The sequence below is a fragment of the Ceratotherium simum genome, chromosome 1, assembly GCF_057802395.1.
Source record: "Ceratotherium simum simum isolate JZ-2026a chromosome 1, ASM5780239v1, whole genome shotgun sequence".
Taxonomy (NCBI): domain Eukaryota; kingdom Metazoa; phylum Chordata; class Mammalia; order Perissodactyla; family Rhinocerotidae; genus Ceratotherium; species Ceratotherium simum.
The window spans coordinates 58,772,892-58,796,743 of NC_141900.1; the positions used below are offsets into that span (position 1 = coordinate 58,772,892).

The window sequence follows — 23,852 nt, forward strand, 5'->3', positions numbered from 1 at the left end:
TACACACCTAGGCTACATGGTACTAATCTTACAGGACCACCGTCGTATATGCAGTCTGTTGTTGACTGAAATGTCGTTACGCAGCACATGTCTGTAATCTATTTTCAGTCTTTATAGTATAGAGTTCCCTATTCTGGACTTGCATGTGAATGAAGTTGTATAATCTGTGGACTTTGTGACTGACTTCTTTCTCTTAGCATGATGTTTTCAAGGTTCATCCGAGTTGTAGCACGTATCAGTACTCCATTCCTTTTTATTGTTGAATAACATTCCATTGTCTGGATATACCACATTTTGTTTATCCAACATCCAAAGGATAGGCATTTGGGTTGTTTCCACCTTTTGGCTATTATGAATAATACTGATATTTATGTACTAGTTTCTGTGTCACATGTGTTTTCATTTCTTTTGGGTATATACCTAAAAGTGGAATACCTGGGTCAAATGGTAAGTCTTTGTTTAATCGTTTGTGAACCTGCCAGACTGTTTTCCCAAGTGGCTGCACTATTTTATATTTCCACCAGCAGTGTATGAGGGTTCCAATTTCTCCACATCCTTGTCAACACTTGTTATTATCTGACTTTTTTTAAATTGATGTCTTAATAGTTTATAACATTGTGAAATTTTTGTTGTACACTTTTGTTTGTCGATCACCATATTATCTGACTTTTTGATTCTAGCCAACATATTGGGAATGAAGTGGTATCTCATTGTGATTTTGATTTGCTTTCCCCTGATGACTAATGATGTCAAGCATCTTTTCATGTGCCTATTTCCCATTTATATATCTTCCTTGGAGGAATGTCTAGTCAGGATCCTTTGCCCATTTTTTAATTGAGTTATTACTTTTTACATTATTTTCCCAGCTTTATTGAGGTATAATTGACAAATAAAATTGTAAGATATTTAAAATGTACAATGTGGTGATTTGATATACATATGCATTGTGAAAGGATTCTCCCATGGAGTTAATTAACACATCTGTCACCTCAGTTATTTGCCTCTTTTTTCTTTTGGTGAGAACATTTAAGTTCTACTCTCAGAAAATTTCAACTATACAATACAGTGTTACCAACTATAGTCACCATGTTGTACATTAGGTCCTTGAGTCTTTTTATTATTGAGTTGTAAGAGTTCTTAATATATTCTAGATACAAGTCCCTTATCAGGTATATGATTTCCAATTATTTTCTCCCATTCTGTGCTCTGTCTTTTCACTTTCTTGATGGTGTCCTTTGAAGCACAAAAGTTTTTAATTGTCGTGAAGTCTAACATCTATTTTTTTCTTTTGTTGCTTATGCTTTTGGTGTTATATTTAAGAATCCTTTGCTAAATCCAAGGCCATGAAGATTTGCCTCTATGTTTTCTTCTAAGAATTTCATTGTTTTTGCTCTTGCATTTAGGTCTTTGATCTATTTTTAGTTAATTTTTATATATGCCATAAAATAGGGTCCAACTTCATGCTTTTGCATGCGGCTATCCAGTTGTCCCAGCACCATTTGTTGAAAAGACTATTCTCTTCCCATTGAATGTTTTTGGCACCCTCGTTAAAAATCAGTTGACCATAGATGTATGGGTTTATTTCTGGACTGTCAATTCTATTCTTTTGATTTATTTGTTTAACCTTGTGCCAGTCCCACACTGTCTTGAGTACTGTTGCTTTGTAATAGGTTTTGAAATCAGGAAGTCCTCCTACTTTGTTCTTCTTTTTCAGGATAGTTTTGACTATTCTGGGTCCCTTGCAATTAGATATGAATTTTAGAATCGGCTTGTGAATTTATACAAAGAAGTCAGCTGGGATTCTGATAGAGATTGTGTTAAATCTGTAGATCAGTTTGGGGAGAACTGCCATTTTAACAATGTTGAGTCTTCTGATTCATTAACATGGGATGTTTTTCCATATATGTAGATATTCTTTAATTTCTTTCAACAATGTTTTGTAGTTTTCAGAATATATGTTTTGTACTTCTTTTATTAAATTTAATGCCAGGTATTTTATTCTTCTGATGCTATCCTTCAGGTAGTGTTTTGATGGGCAGTCATGGTAGGACTTTTGCAAAGTCCTTTTACCGGGGGAGGGGTAAAGTAAGCGGAGATTTGAAAAAAATATCTCTCCAGTTGTTGGCAGGAGAGAAGAGCAGGGAATTTTCTGCTGTTCTTCAGGAGGCTGTGTTCTCAGGTCTTTCACAATGCTGTGGCAGGGCAGTGAAGGATATGTCAGCCTCTAAAGAACTCTATATCCCCAAGTACTAGTGGTTTTCCCTCTTTCCCATCCTAATCAAAACTGTGTGTAGAGAGAAGTCAAGATGGTGGCGTAGGTAGACGCTGAACTCCCTTCCTCCCATTGACACAGCCAATTTACAACTACTCTTAGAAAAATTGCCCCTGAGAGAGAACTGAAAACTGGATAAGGGGAACCCCTGCAACAAACGACAATCCTAATTGAGGTGGAAGAGGCAGAAATTCTCTTCTGGAGAGAAAAAAACACCACCTTCACAAGCCGCAGTGCTTCACGGCCGCCAGGGAGCAGCCCAAAGGTATGCAGCCCTCTCTGGAGGAGTGGGGCCCTGAGCCAGGGACCGTGCCCGCTATAGGCATTTTTTGGACTCGGCACAACCAAGATGAGTAGCATAATATCTAGTTTTGCTGGACGCTAACAACGTCTGGGAATACTCCCAGAAAAGCTGGGACACAAAAAATTAAAGCTGCCTCTTAAAGGGCCCACAGGCAAACTCACCCATTTCGGAAAGCAGCCTAAAATCACCAGAAAGAAAGGTGCATGGGGGCTGGCCTGGTGGCGCAAGCAGTTAAGTGTGCGCGCTCCGCTGCGGTGGCCCAGGGTTCCCCGGTTCAGATCCCAGGCGCACACCGACGCACCGCTTGTCAGGCCATGCTGTGGCGGCGTCCCATATAAAGTGGAGGAAGATGGGCACGGATGTTAGCCCAGGGCCAGTCTTCCTCAGCAAAAAGAGGAGGATTGGCGGATGTTAGCTCAGGGCTGATCTTCCTCACAAAAAAAAAAAAAAGAAAGGTGCACAGTCCTTTGGTGAAAAGAGACTCACCTGATAGGCTCTGGGTGCATCTCAGTGCAAGGTGACACCTCTCCAGGGACTGGGACATTGGCGGCGGCCATTGTTGTGGCCTGGTGTGGGCGTGCTGACACAGACGCTGGCAGACACCATTGGAGTTCTCCCTGGGGCCTGCTAGCCCAGGTTCTGCCCCACCCACTAGAGCACTGATTTAATCCAGCTCAGCCAGGGCAGGCAGCCCACCCTAGGGACTGGCCCCAGCCAACAACAAGCCCTCAGGAAACTTGTGGGCCTGCTAAGCAAGCTGCCTGGATTCTCTGCACTCTGGCAAGTGGGTCCACCTCTTTGGGGTAGGGCGTGTGCGAGGAACGGGTGGAGAGTGTGGGGCATTGGTGGAGTGTGTGGGGCTCCTGCCTTGGAGTGACTAGGTCCACTCCAGGGGTTCGGGGCACACTCATGGGGCAGGACTGTGTGGACTATGTGTGTGGCCCCGTGTGCGGCAGGGCTTGTCAGCTGCAGAAGACTTGTGCTTCTCAAAAAGCCATATAGGGGATTGGCCCCATCTTCCAAAGCCTGAAACAATTGGGTGCTCCTGTGCCTGAAGCCAGCCCCACCCAGCTGCAATCCTCAGAGAGCTGACAAGAGCCTTATGGGCTGGAGGCTTATAGCAATTGTAAGCCCCTGAGCCTAAAAACCAGCCACGCTGGTGGCTTACTCGCTTAATAGAAAAACTGCAACAGGAATGTGCTATTAGATCTTGCAGCCAACTGTTCTGGGGCTCCCCACACCCGATAAAGAGACTGAAGGGCCCACAACAACTACACGGAGCTGAGCATTACAACCAGCCAACCAGGGGGACAGATCAGCCTCCCTGGGCACCTATGGCAAGAGCAACCCTGCCACAACAGAAGGACACATGCAGCCCACACGGGTCACTCCTGGAACATTTGGATCTGGTGACGAGAGGGAAGCACACTGCTGGGCCTCAGAAGGCATCACTTATATAAGGTCACCTCTCCAAGATCAGGAGACATAGCTGACCTACCTAATACATAGACACAAGCACAGGGAAAGAAGCAAAATGAGGAGGGAAAGGAATACGTTCCAAGTAAGGGAACAGGACAAAACCCAGAAAAGGAACTAAATGAAACAGAAATGAGCAATCTATCCAACAGAGAGTTCAAAGAGTCATAAGGATGCTCACTGATCTTGGGGGAAGAATGGATGAACTCAGTGACAACGTCAACAAAGAAATGGAAGATATAAAAAAGAACCAATCAGAAATGAAGTATACAATACTGGAAATGAAAAATTCACTAGAGGGACTTAAAAGCGGGGTAGAGGATATAGAAGAACGGATCAGTGAGCTGGATGAAAGACTAGAGGAAATCACCCAAGCTGAACAGATAAAAAAAAAAAAAGTTAAAAAGCGTGAGGACAGTCTAAGGGACCTCTGGGACAATATCAAGCGCACTAACATCCGTGTTATAGGTGTCCCAGAAGGAGAAGAAAGAGACAAAGGGGCAGAGAATCTATTTGAAGAAGGAATAGCTGAAAACTTCCCTCACCTAAGGAAGGAAACAGACATCCACATACAGGAAGCACAGAGAGCACCAAACAAGATAAACCCAAAGAGGCCCACACCAAGACACATCATAATTAAAATGTCCAGAATTAAAGATAAACAGAGAATCCTAAAAGCCACAAGAGAAAGACAACAAGTTACATACAAAGGAAACCCCATAAGGCTTTTGGCTGACTTCTCAGCAGAAACCTTACAGACTAGAAGAGAGTGGCATGATATATTTAAAGTACTAAAAGGAAAAACCTACAGTCAAGAATACTCTACCCAGCAAGGTTATCATTCAGAATGGAAGGGGAGATAAAGAGTTTCCAGGACAAGCAAGAATTAAAGGAGTTTATCACCAAGAAACCAGTCCTACAAGAAATGCTAAAGGGACTTATTGAAGGGGGAAAGAGAAGACCACAAATAGGAAAAATTATCTATTTCCATGATAAGAGGGTAATGGGTACAAACACACAAAAAAGAGGTTAGATATGATATCAAAAACATAAAATGTGGGAAGAGAGGAGTAAAAGAGTAGAGCTTTCAGATAGCGGTCAAACTAAAGAGACCATCAACTTAATATAGATTGCTATATACGTAGGTTACTATATATGAACCTCATGGTAATCACAAACCAGAAACCTATAATAAATACACAAAAAACTAAGAGAAAGTAACCCAAGCATAAAACTAAAGAAAGCCATCAAACCACAAGGGAAGAGAGCAAGAGAAGAAGAAAGGAACAGAGAAGAACAGCTAAAACACCAAGAAAAAAAGTAAAAAAATGTCAGTAAGTACATACTTATCAATAGCTACTTTAAATGTCACTGGACTAAATGCTCCAATTGAAAGGCATAGGGTTGCTGATTGGATAAAAAAACAAGACCCATATGTATGCTGCATACAAGAGACACAATTCAGACCTGAAGATACTCACAAACTGAAAGTGAAGGGATGGAAAAAGATACTCCATGCAAATGGCAATGGACAGAAAGCTGGAGTAGCAATACTCATATCAGACAAAATAGACTTAAAATGAAGACTGTAATAAAGAGACAAAGAAGGGCACGGCATAATGATCACGGGAACAATCCAACAAGAGGATATAACACTCGTAAATATTTATGCACCCAATGTAGGAGCACGTAATATATAAAGCAGTTATTAACAGACATAAAAGGAGACATAGACAGTAACACAATAATAGTAGGAGACTTTAACACTCCACTTATACCAGTGGATAGATCATCCAAACAGAAGATCAATAAGGAAACATACGCCTTAAACAACACACTAGAACTGATGGACTTAGTAGGTATATACAGAACATTCCATCCAAAAACCGAAGAATATACATTCTTTTCAAATGCACGTGGAACATTCTCCAGGGTTGATCACATATTAGGCCGCAAAACAAGTCTCCATAAATGTAAGAAGATTGAAATAATACCAAGCATCTTTTCTGACCACAACAGTGTGAAATTAGAAATCAACTATAGGAATAAAACCAGAAAAGCCACAAATATGTGGAGATTAAACAAAATGCTACTGAACAACGATTGGGTCAATGAAGAAATCAAAGGAGAAATAAAAAAATACCTGGAGACAAATGAAAACGAAAATACAACATGCCAGAATTTATGGGATACAGCAAAAGCAGTTCTAAGAGGAAAATTTATAGCAATGCAGGCCCATTTCAACAACAAGAAAAATCTCAAATAATCCAACAGTGCACCTAAAGGAACTGGAAAAAGAAGAACAAACAAAGCCTAAAATCAGTAAAAGGAGGGAAATAATAAAAATCAGAGCAGAAATAAATGAAATAGAGAATAAAAAACAAATAGAAAAAATTAATGAAACCAAGAGCTGGTTCTTTGAAAAGATAAATAAAATTGACAAAACTTTAGCTAGACTCACCAACAAAAAAAGAGAGAAGGCTCAAATAAGTAAAATCAGAAATGGAAGATGAGAAATTACAATGGACACTTCAGAAGTACAAAAGATTATAAGAGAATACTACGAATAGCTATATGCCAACAAATTGGATAGTGTAGAAGAAATGGATAAATTCTTAGAATCATAAAACCTTCCAAAATTGAATCAAGAAGAAATAGAGAATTTGAATAGACCAATCACCAGTAAGGAGATCGAAACAGTAATCACAAACCTCCCCAAAAAGAAAAGTCTAGGACCAGACAGCTTCCCTGGTGAATTCTACCATTCAAAGAAGACTTAATACCTATCTCTATTAAACTCTTCCAAAAAATTGAAGAGGAGGGAAAGCTTCCTAACTCATTCTATGAAGCCAGCATTAGCCTGATACCAAAACCAGACAAGGACAACACAAAAAAAGAAAGTTACAGGCTAATGTCACTGATGAACATCGATACAAAAATCCTCAACAAAATACTAGTAAATCGCATACAACAATGCATTAAAAACATCATACAGCATGATCAGGTGGGATTTATTCCAGGGATGCAGGGATGGTTCAACATCTGCAAATCAATCAACGTGATACACCACGTTAATAAAATGAAGAATGAAAATCACATGATCATCTCAATAGATGCAGAGAAAGCATTTGACAAGATACAGCATCCATTTATGGTAAAAACTCTGAATAGAATGGGTATAGAATGAAAGTAATAAATGTAATAAAGGCCATATATGACAAACCCACAGCTAATATCATCCTCAGTGGTGAAAAATTGAAAGCTATCCCTCTAAGAACAGAAATCAGACAAGGATGTCCCCTTTCACCACTCCTATTCAACATAGTATTGGAAGTCCTAGCCAGAGGAATCAGGCAAGAAAAAGAAATAAAAGGGATCCAAATTGGAAAGGAAGAAGTGAAACTGTCACTGTTTGCAGATGACATGATTTTATATATAGAAAACCCTAAAGAATCCACCAAAAAACTTTTAGAAATTATAAATGAATACGGTAAAGTTGCAGGATACAAAATCAACATACAAAAATCAGTTGCGTTTCTATACACTAACAACGATGCAGCAGAAAGAGAAATTAAGAATACAATCCCTTTTACAATTGCAACAAAAAGAATAAAATACCTAAGAGTAAACTTAACCAAAGAGGTGAAAGATCTGTACACTGAAAACTGTAAAACATTGCTGAAAGAAATTGAAGACAACACAAAATGGAAAGATATTCCATGCTCTTGGATTGGAAGAAAACTGTGTGTAGTGGTGGGGGAGGGGGAAGGGCAGGAAGTGAGTAGCTGAAACTAGATAGCTCTTGGTTAACAGGAATGCAATCTGATTGGACTAATTTACACTAATACTTAAATTACTAATACCCTTCCTCCAACTTCTGAGATTTATCTGCTTTTCTAAAAGAGGGAAAGGAGTAGCCCAGATGCATCACTGGTTAAGAGAACCTTAGTAGCATAAAAAGGGAAGGAGACCTTTGGGGAAGTGCGCAAAATATTTTTGGATTTGATCTGGGAGGTTAGGGTTATTTTGCAGAGAGAGGATGTCACAAGTTAGGAAATCCAGTATTACCTGTGTGCCTGCTCCAGTGGTCAGCTCCTCTCTCCTACATCTGCTTTTTATAGGTTTTTTCCTTCAATTCTGTTTATTCTAGTCATGTTTTGCTATCCCCCTGGTGTCTCTCCTTAGTGTGTGCATGAAGGGAGGTAGAGGGCAGGTCCAACATGCACATGCCTATGTGTCCATAGCATCTCTAAGTCTAAGGTAGCACTTTTCCTAAATGCCACCAAAATAGTTGTGAGGTTAAAATTCTCTATATTTTTTTCTTGTTCCTGGATTTTATTTTATTTTATTTTATTTATTTATTTTTTTTTAAATTTTTTCCCCCCAAAGCCCCAGTAGATAGTTGTATGTCATAGCTGCACATCCTTCTAGTTGCTGTATGTGGGACGCGGCCTCAGCATGGCGGGACAAGCGGTGCGTCGGTGCGCGCCTGGGATCGAACCCAGGCCGCCAGCAGCAGAGAGCACTCACTTAACCGCTAAGCCACGGGGCCGGCCCATAATTTTACTTTTTTTTATTTATTTATTTTTTCCCCCCAAAGCCCCAGTAGATAGTTGTATGTCATAGTTGCACATCCTTCCAGTTGCTGTATGTGGGACGCGGCCTCAGCGTGGCCGGAGAAGCAGTGCCTCAGTGTGCACCTGGGATCCGAACCCGGGCCGCCAGCAGCAGAGCGCGCACACTTAACCTCTAAGCCACGGGGCTGGCCTTGTTCCTGGATTTTAAACTCTAAATTTGGCCTAGCATCATATTCATGACCATAAATGGAACCCACATGTTGCAGAGATTAGTAAGTTAGTGGTTTCATTGTTTTATGTACTATGAACTAGTATTTTTTTAGATTGTTAATACACTTTAAATAGAAATCTTATCCTCTTTAATATGTTTTTTTCTTTTGTGATAAATGATGGAAAAACTTAAATGGTAACTTTGTGTCTCCAACTTTAACTGAATTTCAGATTTCTCCTTGTTTTTCCATTTTGGTTTGCCTTTTATAAGTCCTAAGATCAGACTGAGGAAGAACAGCTTGGGCCTGGTTTACAGATGGTTCTGCACACTCTGCTGGCCCCCCTCAAAAGTGCATGGCTGCCCTACTTCAGTCCAGTTTTCATGGTTTGGTGCAGCTCTTTTTTTTTCTTTTTGGTTGAGCTCTTTTGATTGCCCAAGTTGGGATCTCCCTCAAGCTACCTTGAGTAAAGTGGTGCATGGTGTAAAGATATAGGCACCCCTATGTTCCTTGCAGCATTATTCACAATAGCCAAGACTTGGAAGCAACCATCTTGCTTCTTGAAGCAAGGCATCTTGAAGGTGCCCATCAAGGGATGAATGGATAAAGAAAATGTGGTATATATATACAATGGAAAACTACTCAGCGATAAAAAAGGATGAAGTCTTGCCACTTGTGACAACATGGATGGACCTTGAGGGTATTATGCTAGGTGAAATAAGTCAGAGGGAGAAAGTCAAATAGCATATGATCTCACTCATAAGTAGAAGATAACAACAACAACAAACAAACACATAGAGACAGAGATTGGATTGGTGGTTATGGGAGGGGAAGAGGGGAGAGAGGAGGGCGTAAAGAGTGATTAGGCACATGTGTATGGTGGTGGATTGTAATTAGTCTTTGGGTGGTGAACATGATGTAATCTACACAGAAATCGAAATATAATGATGTACACCTGAAATTTATATAATGTTATAAACCAATGTTACTGCAATAAAAAAAGAGTCTAAATAGTAAAAAAAAAAAAAAAAAAAAAAGGCTCCAGGCAGCCCTGCAGACTTCAGCAGCTGAAGCCAGCTCCTATAATTCTGGTGGCCAGTTTCTTTAAATCTCTCAGGATCTTTTATCTACATCATGGCTTATTTTAAGTATAAGCTCTGGTCCCTCAGAACTCCAGCTGTGACATCATTATACCTCCCCTTTCTCTTTGATCATTCCCTAGCCCCAGGTCCCAGAGAACTGCCAAGTCTTGGGGGTGTTTCCTAGTCTAAATACACGGAGGGAGCCAGGGCCCAGCCCTTCCATCTTTACACACTGGGCCGTACCTTAGGCACCTGACTAACCTGTGGATTGGCTTCCCTGAAGTCAGATGCCCATCACTGATGCTGTCACCTCTGTCTGAGGGGCAACCCCCCCCCCCGCCACCCCCCGCCCCAGGTGATACCAAGCGGGGCTACCTGCAGAGCTGCCCTCCAGCAGGACCGTGGCGGGGAGCTTTCTCCTAGAGGAGATTTGGGAGGGCCATGGTCCCCCCGCAGACCTGCCCAATGCAGTGCAAAGGACTTAAGTAGTACCGAGAGCAGGTATGAGAAAAACTGGCACTAAAGTAAACTTTGAATTTAAAATATCTCGCTGATGGCATATCTTTATGAGATGAGGGTAAGAAGTCAGTGATTTTTTAAATAGGAAAATTGCTGAACATCATGGGAGGAAATGAAATAAACACAGACAGTGAAATTAGCTGTTGTTTTGTTTGGAGGGGAGAATAATAAAAGTAATTGAGTACATTGTTTTACTTTCTTTTTAAAAATATATGGGTTTCTGACTTTAAAAGTAACAAATGCCTTGTAAACTTTTGGAAAAATACAGAAAAGAAGAAATAAAACCAGTCAGAATCCCACCACTCAGAAATGACCCCTGTTAACTTGTCATATGTAGGCTCCAGTTCTTAAATAAATAAGTAAAGAAATAAAAACACACACAAAAAAATCACTTAATACTTCTTGAACAGTCCCTATCATTTAATATTCTTCAGTAACATAATTTGCAATGGCTATAAGGAGGTCTATTATGCAGCTCTACCATAATTCATTTTTTTTTTTTTGTGAGGAAGATTGGCCCTGAGCTGACATCTGCCAATCCTCCTCTTTTGCTGAGGAAGACTGGCCCTGGGCTAACATCCATGCCCATCTTCCTCCACTTTATATGGGACACCGCCACAGAATGGCTTGACAAGCGGTGCGTCGGTGCGTGCCCGGGATCCGAACTGGGGAACCCTGGGCCGCTGCAGTGGAGTGTGTGCACTTAACCGCTTGTGCCACCGGGCCGGCCCCCATAATTCTTTTTTTTTTTTTTTTTTTTTTTTTTGTGAGGAGATCAGCCCTGAGCTAACATCCGCCAATCCTCCTCTTTTTTTGCTGAGGAAGACGGCCCTGGGCTAACATCCGTGCCCATCTTCCTCCACTTTATATGGGACGCCGCCACAGCATGGCTTACCAAGCAGTGCGTCGGTGCGCGCCCGGGATCCGAACCAGCAAACCCCGGGCCGCCACAGCGGAGCGCGCGCACTTAACCGCTTGCGCCACCGGGCCGGCCCCCATAATTCATTTTTTTAATCTACTAATTATGGACATTTAGGTTTCCATTTTATTTGATTTAAAAAAAAAAAAACTGCATTGTGAACATTCTTTCATACAAAAATTTTTTGCACACGTCTGACTAATTAAGTTGATTTCCCAAATATGGAATGATTGAGTCAAGGAACAGAAGCAATTTAAAATGCTTTTGAAACATATAGACGAACAAATGGTGTTGGGAAAACTGGATAGCCATATGCAAAAAAATGAAAGTAGACCCTTACCTTACACCATACACAAAATTAACTCCAAATAGATTAAAGACTTGAATGTAAGACCTGAAACTGTGAAACTTCTAGAATAAAACATAGGCAGTACGCTCTTCGACATCAGTCTTAGCAACGTCTTCTCAAACACCACGTCTGACTGGGCAAGAGAAACAATAGAAAAAATAAACAAATGGGAGTACATCAAACTAAAAAGCTTCTGCACAGCAAAGGAAACCATCAACAAAACGAAAAGACAACCTAATAATTGGGAGAAGATATTTGCAAAGCATACTTCTGATAAGGGCTTAATCTCCAAAATATATAAAGAACTCATGCATCTTACCAACAAAAAAACTACCAACCCAATTAAAAAATGGGCAAAGGACCTGAACAGACATTTCTCCAAAGAAGATATACAGATGGCCAACAGACACATGAAAAGATGTTCAAAATCATTAACTATCAGGGAAATGCAAATCAAAACTACAATGAGATATCACCTCACGCCCGTCAGAATGGCTATAATTAACAAGACAGGAAACAACATGTGTTGGAGAGGATGTGGAGAGAAGGGAACTCTCATACACTGCTGGTGGGAGTGCAAACTGGTGCAGCCACTATGGAAAACAGTATGGAGATTCCTCAAAAAATCAAGGATAGAACTACCATATGATCCAGCCATCCCACTGCTGGGTATTTATCCAAAGAACTTGAAAACACCAATTTGTAAAGGTACATGCACCCATGTGTTCATTGCAGCGTTATTCACAATAGCCAAGACTTGAAAGCAACCTAAGTGCCCATGAAGGGACGAATGGATAAAGAAGCTGTGGTATATATACACAATGGAATACTACTCAGCCATAAGAAACGATGAAATCCAGCCATTTGTGACATCATGGATGGACATTGAGGGTATAATGCAAAGTGAAATAAGTCAGAGGGAGAAGGTCAAATACCGCATGATTTCCTTCATTAAGTAGATAATAACAACAATAATAGTAGTAGTATATAATAGTAGTAGATAATAACAACAATAAACAAGTAGTAGATAATAACAAGTAGTAGATAATAACAACAATAAACAAACACATAGGGACTTAGATTGGATTGGTGGTTACCAGTGGGGAAGGGGGGAGGGAGGAGGGTGAAAGGGATAATTCGGTACATGTGTGTGGTGATGGGTTGTAATTAGTATTTTGGTGGTGAACATGATGTAATCTATGCAGAAATAGAAGTACAATGATGTACACCTGAAATTTTTACAATGTTATAAACCAATGTTACTGCAATAAACAAAAAAAAAAAAAAAAGAAATATTGACATTGCTCACATTCCTACCAGCAGCATTCAGTCCATTCCTCATGATTCTTGCCAGCAGTGGATATTATCATTAAAGAAAAATTCTAGCTTAATAGACTAAAATATGGTATTTTATTTTTATTTGCACTTCTGTTTATAGCAAGGTTAAACATTTTAAATAGATTATTGATCTTTTTTCAAATTTTTATTTTTAATTGTGGTAAGAAACATAAAATTTACCATTTGCCCATTTTAAGTGTACAGTTCAGTAGTGTTAAATGTATTCACATTGTTGTGTAACAGATCTCCAGATCTTTTTCATCTGGCAAAACTGAAACTCTATACCCATTAAACAAGAACTCTCTATCTCCCCTTCCACTTAGCCCCTGGCAACCACTATTCTACTTTCTGTTTCTATGAGTTTGACTACTTTAGAAACCTCATGTGAGTAAGTGAAATCATCAAGTATTTGTCTTTTGTGACTGGATTACTTCACTTAACATAATGTCCTCAAGGTTCATCCATGTTGTAGCATGTGTCAGAAATTCCTTTGTTTTTAAGGCTGAGTAATATTCCTTTGTAGATACATACCACATTTTGCTTATTCATTCATCTGTTGATAGACAGTTGGGTTGCTTCTATCTCTTGGCTATTGTGAATAATGCTGCTATGAACATGGATGTACAAATATCTCTCTGAGATCCTGCTTTCAATTCTTTTGGATATATACCCAGAAGTGGGATTACTGGATTATACAATAGTTCTATTTTTGATTTTTGAGGCAACTCCATACTGTTTTCCACAGCAGCTGCACCATTTTACATTCCCACCAGCACAAGGGTTCCAGTTTCTCTGTATCCTCACCGATATTTGTTTTCTGTTTTTTTAATTGTAGCCATGAGGCAATAACTCAATGTGGTTTTGATTTGCATTTCCTTAATAATTAGTGATATTGAGCATCTGTTCATATACTTGTTGGCCATTTGTATATGACTTTTTTTTTTTTTTTTTTTTTGGCGAGGAAGATCAGCCCTGAGCTAACATCCATGCCAATCTTCCTCTTTTTTTTGCGGAGGGAGACTGGCCCTGGGCTAACATCTGTGCCCATCTTCCTCCACTTTATATGGGACTCCGCCACAGCATGGCCTGACAAGCGGTGCCTCAATGCGCGCCTGGGATCTGAACCCGGACTGCCAACAGCGGAGCATGCACACTTAACTGCTGTGCCACGGGGCCAGCCCCTGTATATGATCTTTGGAGAAATGTCTATTGAATTTCTTTGCCCATTTTTAAATCAGGTTATTTGGTTTTTTGTTGTTGAGTTTGACCTTTTTTGTTTTTGTTTTATGAGTTGATTATTGATAACCTTTGCTCACTTTTCTACAGGAATATTCTTTGGTATAGATTTGTAAGAACTTGTCATAAATTAAGAAATATTAATGTTTTGTCATATATATTCTAAATATTCTTATTATTATATGACATTTGTCTTTAAATCCATTTTCAAACACACAGCAAGTTTAAATTTTTATGTGGTCATATCTATCACTATTTTCTCAAAATTTTTTCTATTGTTTTTATGTTTACGTGAGGGTCGGGAGATATTTACTAACCATAGTACTGGGACCAGTTCCTCTGGGTGTCCCAGAGGACTCTTTGGGGCCTTCAGTGCCCTAAGGCATTTCACAGCGCAGCACGACAGCCACAGCATAAACTCCCTGGCATGACCAGCCTTTCCCCTGCTAGGCAAGGAGCTGTTGAGACACAGGGGTTGACAGAACACAGCGTCCTCCTCTGTGCACACTGGAGGAGCCACAGCTATAAGACTTGGTGCAGGTGGGAGGAGATTCTCCTCTTAAAGGGGAGGCGATAAGCTTTTGAGAACCTCAAATCAACACAGCTCCTGGGTGCCCCTGGAAGCAGCCACCCCTCTCCTCCCACCTTCTTAGATACCTCTGAGACTGACCCAGGCTATTCAGCCAGCCCCTCAGTTGGGCCCTCTCAAGTGCTCACTGGGGTTCCTACCTCACATCCTTTTTCCCTCAGTACCAAGGCTCTTGTCTAACTTGCTTATAAAATAGCCCTCTGTGGAGGCAGAATTGTGATAGGAAAGGAGCTGGGTGACTGATGCCTTTCCCTAAGCACAGTTTTCCCAGAGTGGAGTCTCTTCAACATTAAAAAGGTAATATATTGTCCTGATGGCTCTAAGACTACGGTGAAAATGCATTGGAGGAAGCAGTGTCAAAGCAAGATGGTGAGACATGGAGAAATAGAAAGATGGTATCTTGTTTACTTGTTTACTTCCTCCACCCACCCAGCTTGTAGGCCTGTCCCCAGCCTCAAGCCCCCAGCTCTTGGAACCTGGCTACATCTCTAGTAGGGAGAAGAGATTAAGTGTATTTTGTTCGAGGGTTGACTACTCCTTCTAACACAGCAAAGAAAAGAAAGATATAAAAGTTTCCTTATAAAAATATGCTCATCTCTCCTTACTCAAAGAAAGGCCCTACCCTCTGTGGGGTTAGTTATGAATCTACCTACACTTTCTTCTAGGAGCATGTGAGATTTCTCTTGGTTTCTGTGTTGGAAATACAGAAAAACATGTCTATTTGGTTTATAAAATTGCATATTTTAGGGGCCAGCCCCGGGGCCTAGTGGTTAAGTTCGGTGCAGTCTGCTTTGGCGGCCCAGGTTTGGTTCCTGGGCACAGACCTACACCACTCGTCAGTGGCCATGCTGTGGCGGTGACCCACATACAAAACAGAGGAAGATTGGCACCTATGTTAGCTCAGGGTGAATCATCCTCCAGCAAAAAAGGGGAAGACTGGCAACAGGTGTTAGCTTAGGGGAAATCTTCCTCAGCAAAAAAAAAAAAAAGTATATTGTCATAATTGGTCAATAACTGTATAGATTTTCAATAAAACCAGTTTCATTCAGTTTAGGATGTTCTTGTGGCTTTGATGTAAATTCAAATCTCATTTAATGATTAACAAATTTGTTGGGTTAATCAGCCTTTGACACGAGATGGTAGGAAAACCCAAAACTATGCTACTTAAATCTCACCCCCACCCCATTTCCATTTCAAAGAATGATATAAACCATATTTATTCCTTATTTCACCATTGGGAAAAGTATGTAATCCTTTCTCGCCCCACCCACATATATAGTCTGTAAACCCTTGGTCAGTTATTTGCTTGTCAGAGAGGAGACCACCCAGAGGTGTACAGATCGAGCTTAGCATCGCACAGGTTTTTTCCTGTTGATCTAAGAAAGGGGCTTATTAAGGTATAGAATTGAAAGTGCAATACTTGATTGCTCCATAGTAGGGGTCTGCAAACTACTGCCACCTGTTTTTGTAGGTAAAGTTTTACTGGAACCTAGCCGTGTCCCTTCAATTACTGATCATCTGTGGGTGCTTTATCGCTACAAATTGCAGACTTGAGTTGTTGCGGCAGAGACCATAGGGCCTGCAAAGCCTGAAATATTTACTATCTGGCCCTTTACAGAAAAAATTTGCCGACCTCTTCTCTGTAGAATTCTATCTTAGTTTCACAGACATTTTGTATTTTATAGAAGAAATATGCCAAGGTGGAAAATAGAGGCAGTTTTCTCCAGAAGTTTCTGGTTCTAGCAAATCATACTCTCAAGGTGGTGATCGAGTTGTGAAGACACCTGCTGAGTCTCTCAGATGAGTCTTTGTAGTTTCCCAGTAGGGGGACAACCTGTATAACTGTCATCTGTGTGTACCCAACTCTAACCTTAACAACAGGTTTGAGAAGTCATCCGTGTTGTTTGGAAGGGTGGTGAGATTTAATAATTCTTGGGAGGAGGGTGAGTGGGAAGGAGAGTAGATCTCAGTGGGTGACCATCCAGGTATGTTGTGGTTCCCCAGTGGTGGGGAGATAAAATGCTCCAAAGACAGCCTTGTTGATGGTCACCTGGAGGCAGATTTCCATACTTGTTGGCATAAAAGTCTTTCAGTGAGGCAAGAATTCTCTGTGTACATTATTATGACAGACACATGGGCTAGTCTGGGGAATTTGGAAATCTCAACAAATCTAACATATTATTAACCCACCAGGAGGGTGTAGTTTTTTTAGGGGGCAATTTCTGATTAGCAGCTTTGGTTTGCTAAATTATAGACAAGTGACCTTTTATCTCAAACCATACTATTGTGCTATCATTTAATTTCCTCATCTCCATTAGTAAATGCCATGGCAAGGTCTAGTACCAAATAACATTTTTTATTGTGTTATAAAGATAGAGTCTCTTCATACATTTGAATCTGCTATTTATTTTACATGACATAAAAATCTTCTGTAATTTATGTTAGAGTCAGTATTTCTTCTGATAGAATTTTGGTGTTTAATTTGTTTTAAACAATTGTTACTTCAAAAAGTATACAATTAATTTGTGTTAACTGGAAAAATTCAAACAATATGGAAGTGTGTGGAGTAAAAAATGAAAGTGGCCCCTCCCCCCATTCCACTATACCAATTTAAAATATTAAAGGTTTACCATGTGGTTCTCTGGCATGTCTTGGAACTGGTTTAAACTTTTCAGTTTCCTACTTTCATGGTTTGACTTGGTCTGTAGCATCTCAGGTAGCCAACACCCTATTAGAATTGCCAAGTCCTTCTGCCTGAGTGGGAAAAGCTCTAGCCCTTTGGGGAGAATAAAGACCCAAACTTTGAACTCTTTGTTCATATCACACAGTCATGGAGGCAGCCTCGGGCAGTGGAAAGAATAGGATTGGGAAGCACACTGGCTTGAGTTGAAACTGGACCTGAGCTCTCTCACTCGCTGTGTGACCTTAGGCAACTTAATCCCTCTGACCTTCTGTTTTCTTACCTATAAAGTGAGGACACTCAAATCTCCCTCACAGGATGGTTGTGAAGTTTAATTACACAAGGAAACACAGATATGCTGTGTTGGAGAAATTCAATCAATTAGGGGAGACAGAGAATATACAAATATTATGATGCAAATGAGGTTAATGTTAACAGGGGACCATACAACACACTGTGCTGTGTAATGGGGCAGAGAGCTGGGGCAGGAGAGGGGAAGTGATTTCTGAGCAGAATCATGGAGGAGGAGCAGGAGTTTGCAGGGAGATCTGGAAGGGGTGAAGTTATGAGGGCAGACGACCCGCCTGATCAGTGTTTCAGCTGTGTGGAGCAGCATGGTGTGTGTAGGTAGGAAACATGGTCAGAGCCTGAGATGGATGCAACCCACGGTCCAGCTTTCATCGGATGCCGGAATCCCTTCAATAACTGAATTCTTGATCTGCTCCTCCTTCTAGCCTCCGCCCCTTTGCACATGCCAGTCCCTCTGCTTACAATGTCTTTTTCTTTTTGCATTCCTGGCTAAATTACACCATCCTTTAGGCATCAGCTTAAGTGCCGCTTTTTCAGTAAAGCCTTCCCTGGTGACACTCTTCCCCGCTCCCTCCCCCTGATTTAGTCTCTCCATTCGTATAACAGGGTGTCGTTTCCTTTCATATCATTTCCACATTATAATTATGAAGTCATCTCACAAGCTCTGAGACTGCTCTACACTCCACTGCATGTCCCATTCCTAGTCCAGCTCATGGCACATCGTGGGAGCTCCATAAATATTTATTGAGTGAATACACGAATGAATGAATTCCCCCCTCCCCAATTATGACCCCAGACTATCTTTCCAATCGAATCCCCACAGACCCTCTCTGTCTTAGCTTCTTGTGGCTGCCATAAGAAATTACTACAAACTTGGTGGCTTAAAATAACAGAAATTTATTCTCTCACAATTCTGGAGGCCAGAAATCTACAATCAAGGTCCCGGCAGGACTGTGCTCCCTCTGAAAGCTCTAGGGGAGAATCCTTTCTTGTCTTTTCCAGCTACTGGTGGCTCCAAGTGTCCTTGGCATATGGCTGCATCACTCCAGTCTCTGCCTCTGTCTTCACATGGCCTTCTCCTCTGTGTGTGTGTGTGTTTTCTCCTCTTCTATCTCTTATGAGGACACTTGTCGTTGGATTCAGGGCCCATCTACGTGCAAAGACCTTTTTCCAAGTAATATCACGTTCACAGGTTCCAGAGATTAGGATGTGGACATATCTTTTTGGCAACAATTCAATGCATTCCACCCTCCATGAACCCTTTCCCTCAGCTGATCTGGCTTGGTCACCATCTCTTGACTCTCCATCACGCTTTTTTCTGTCCTCTATACGTGCCATCTGTTCCTCCTCTTTTCGTGAACATTGACATTCCCCTGTTCTCTGTGGGTCTCCTGCCTACCCCAGGTGAAAGGAACTTCTTTCCCCTTGGAAACCCGCCTGCTGCTCCTGGTGTGGTTCACTCGCCTCCTGTGGGACTTCTTTCCTCTGCCTGTGGTGGGTTTTCTCCTCCCCAACACCATGTAGGACTGGAGGCCAGAGCTAGTGTTCTTGCTTCCTTGTATTCCCTACAATGCCAAGGGTGTTAGTAGAGACTCAGGAGATATTTTTGGATGATAATGAATTATCTGGAAAATGAGGTCAGACTTATATTATCAAAATAAAGGCAAATAGTAGTGACCACGCAGCCATAGGCTACTTTTTGGTTGTAGGAGTGCATATGCGGGCATATAGTTAGGGGATTTTAATTTTTTTTGTCAGGGAGCAGGTGTCAACTCCAGCAAGCTTCTGTAATAAATGGGAGTTTAAAGAACAATAGATAACCCCAGGGACATGCAGGGCCTGGAATCAACCGACAGGCTGACTGCTCTGACTGGAAGGTCAGAATCAGGGTCTTGACCTTCATCCCTCTTTTTTTTTTTTTTTTTAATATTTATTTTTGTGAGGAAGATTAGCCCTGAGCTAACATCCGTTGCCAATCCTCCTCTTTTTGCTGAGAAAGATTGTCTCTGGGATAACATCCGTGCCCATCGTCCTCTACTTTACATGGGATGCCACCACAGCATAGCTTGATAAACGGTGCATTGGTCTGTGCCCGGGATCCGAACCCCCAAACCCTGGGCCGCTGAAGCGGAGCTCGTGAACTGAACCACTACGCCACCAGGCCAGCCCAACCTTCATGCCTCTTGAGGCCACACCACCTCATCTCTGAACTCTGGAGTAGTTTAAACGTCACAGGAATGACCTGTTCCTTGAAAGTTGGAGTTGTTGGTAAAACCATCAGGGCTGTTCTCAGTGGTAGATCCCTTTGGCCATCTTTTCCATTCTCTTCATCTCACTGTCAACTAGCATCCCACGCCACCCTTCATGGCCTCTTTGCTCCCCCACATCTCCAGCCTCCTCTGATTCACCAAGGCCTAACTCTACCTGTCCTTCCAGTTTGAGGACCTGTCATCATCTAACTGCCTTGGACTTGCCATGTCCCAAACTCCCGTCCCTGGTGAGGACTGATGTTCACCTTGGTCTGGTCATCAGTGGACAGGAGGGAGGGAGGAGCAGAGGTTCACCTTTCAGAGACTGTGGGTGGGTGGGCTCTCTTGGAGAATTTGGGTGGGACGCCATTAGAGGCATATCTGCTTCAGTATGGAGGTTCCAGATCACCAAGTGTTGGTATCTTATTTTTCAGATTGATCGTGTCCTGTGCTGAAGATGTTTCCAGAACAACAGAAAGAGGTATGTCATCACAAATCCAAAAATAAATAATCCATGCATTCTGACTCACTGCACATTAGTTCTTCACTCACTAACCATAAATCTGTGGTGGCGATTCAAGATACTGCACGGCATCCTAGAGGAGGGCTCAGGAAACACCCGCCCTGCTGCCCCTACTGGCCCCATGGCCCCACTCCCCAGCACTTGGCCCTCATTCTTTGGTTCCAATGACTGAGCTGTCTCTCAGCTCACTCCCACCCACTGCTTATAAAACTAGTTTTTTCCATGACTCAGGATTCTCCCAGATTCTGCCTCCCACCCTTTGCTTTGAACAGTCTCCCTCTGGCCTGCCTTCTTGGTTTTTTCCTCTGTTGCCTCATATCTGAAGTCCCCACCTTTGGTAACAACCCAGGGGAACTGTCTGCCATTAGTTTCAGTTTTGCCCTGCTTGTTGCCTCTTGGATCTCTTGGCTTGGTTGCACACAGTCAGGGAAGACTGTCCCTTCCTGAACCCATCCTGGCCTCCCTGGCCTCCAATCCCAGCTTCCTGAGCTTGCATCTGACTGGGAGGACTGTAGGACAACCACCACACCAACCCTTTGCTGAGTGGCCCTCCCTTGGAAGTACCTGTTTGTCCTGCTCTGCCTGTTGTTGTACCACACACATCCTCGCTAAGTGAGCCTAATGAAACTGAACAGCAGCACACGGGCCTTTGTAGGGAGTGTGCACATACACGGACATACACAGACACAGTCACACGGACACAAAAACTTTACTTCACCCAGCCCAAGTTTAAAGCACTAAAACAATTCATTTCAGAGAATCCATCCAGAAACTTCTTTGCTAGATCTCACATCCCTTCTTTCAGCCCTGTCTTTGGGTTCGGGTTCTCCTCAGTAGTCCAGCCCACTTCCACCCTTTAATTCCAAGCTGGGCTCCCCCATTTTCAAGTGGAATGTTTTGGTTTGTTTGTTTTTTAACTTTTTAAAATTGGATATAACATATCCAATGTATTATAAAATGCATTAAGAACCTTAATCTTTGTGTACAGCTCAGTATATTTTCACTATGTATATACCTGTGTAACCACCACTTGGATCAAGGTATAGATGTTTCCAGCACCCCAGAAGGTACTCTGTGTCCCTTTCCAGTCAGTCCCCCTAACTTCCCTCCACAGAGATAACCCCACACAATACCAAGACCAGGTATACTTTTTCCCTGTCCCTGTATTGGGACCAAGCTGCTTGCTTCAAGAAATACCTTCTCTGTGAAGTTGGCCAAACTGCAAGCCCCCACAGTTGCCCTCACTTCTGACACCAATTACAAGTTCGGGGTTTCCCAAAACCATCCTCCGTTTTGATAATTCACAAGAAAGACTCACAACTCACTGAGAACTATTATACTCACAGTTACAGTTTATTACAGGGAAAGGATACCAATTAGAACCAGCCAAAGGAAGAGACACATAGGGCAGAGTTGGGAGTGGTCCAAATGCGGAGCTTCTGGTGGTGCTCTCCTTATGGAGTGTATGGCCTTACCCTCCCGGCATCAATGTGTGACAGTACGCACAAGAGAGCTTGCCTGAGCCTTTGGTGTCCAGAGTTTTTACTGGGGCTCAGTCCCACACTGCCTGTGTGGCTGACCTTGAGTCTCCATTCCTCCTGGGATTGGGTTAATACCTTTAGTCTCCAGTTCCTCCAGAGGTCACAACTGATGTAGTGTGGCCCTAAGCCGCCATCATATTCACATTAAGAAAGTCCAGTGGCCAAAGCCTGGGCAAAAAGATACTCCTGTCAGGCAGGACATTGCAGGGGCTGCAGCTGAGGGCAGAGGCCAGACCTCCCTTTGGGTAAGGTGAATTCTTGACTACACACCTGCATGAGTCTGACCACCAGGCAGGCTGTGCCAAGGGAGCAGGGTCATGCCAATTGCTGGCACAATTTCAAAGGCACATTTTAAAAGTTGTTCTCTTGGGAGGAATAACTACCAGTGAAAGCAGCAAAGACTTTTTTTTAATTAAAAGAAGCTTTTTTTTTTTTCCCTTGATTGGTTTAATCACTTGATTTTTATTATAAACTCATTTCAATTAATAAAAACTAGACACAAATTTTAACCAACTATATAAAGAAAGCATTTTATTGACCTTGTGAAAGTCGTTTATTATAAATAACCATATATGGGCCAGCCCCCGTGGCCTAGTGGTTAAGTTTGGTGCACTCTGCTTCGGCGGCCTGGGTTTGGTTCCCGGGCGTGGACCTACACCACTTGTCTATTAGCAACCATGCTGTGGTGGTGGCTCACATACAAAAAGAGGAGGATTGGCAACAGATGTTAGCTCAAGGTGAATCTTCCTTAGCAAAAAATAAATAAATATATAATAATATTACAACATTAAGGAATTTTAAACTGGAAAGTCCTTCAACTGAAAAGGAAGAAAATACTATGAGGAGATAGAGGTATAATGTTCAGAAATTTACTTTACTCTGTCAGCAAGAAATAAGCATAGCAAGGCTAGATTCTGGATGTACTGTAATAAACTGATGTTCATCACATATCAGTCCATTTTCTGCATGTGGCCAGAATGACCTCCTGGCTTCTAACACATTGCTCTTAGAACAAAGTCGAAAACGTGGTTTCTGAGGCCCTGTATGATCTGACCCTGCTTCTTTCTCCAGGCTCATCTTCTGCCCTTCCCTCCACCCTAGTGCACTTCTCATTCCTTCTTTTGGAGCTTATTCCTGAGACTTGAATGCTCTATGCGCCCTGGGCCCCTGGGCTTTCACAGACGGTTTTCCCACTGCCTGGAATAACCTCTCTTCCCCCAGCCTTCACACCGCGTTGCTTGGCTAACTCCTCCTTATCCTGCAGGCCTCAGCTTGGAAGTGAAGAAGAGGTTTTCCTAAAGCCTCAATTATGGAAGGTATTTTTATCCCACCGCCTACCCCAACAGCACCCTGGAGTCTACGCCAGTCAGAAGTGGAGGTGGTTTCGGTTGAGCTTTTAAATATCCTAGTGGCTGGTTGTTGTTTAGTGGAAAATATTTCAGGTCCCACTGAACTGCATATGTGAGGGCTGAATGCAATATCACTGGTTGTTCTAGAATCTAGACCAAAGGGGCAGTGTGTGTGTTGTAAGCACTTTCCACTTGGCGCCCAGAGCAGACATTACGAATTAATCATGAGGTTGGCATGTGAATTGAGACCTATGGACCATCCTTGTTCAGGATTCAGATGAGCCAGGAGTGACATCTCAGTTCCATCTAACTGGTAGTGCCAGCCCAGAAG

The 23,852-nt window shown here is 42.0% G+C and overlaps 1 protein-coding gene across 3 annotated transcripts in view; it reads left to right on the forward strand.

The window, feature by feature from the left end:
* Positions 1-23,852, forward strand: part of SNX10 (sorting nexin 10) — a 77,347-nt gene that overhangs the window by 28,973 nt on the left and 24,522 nt on the right. For all 3 annotated transcript variants that reach the window (XM_004418901.3, XM_087429082.1, XM_087429085.1), the window contains exon 2: positions 20,543-20,589. In XM_004418901.3, coding sequence (XP_004418958.1) covers positions 20,566-20,589 — 24 coding nt within the window. In that variant the 5' untranslated portion in view covers positions 20,543-20,565. The remainder of the gene's footprint in view (positions 1-20,542; positions 20,590-23,852) is intronic.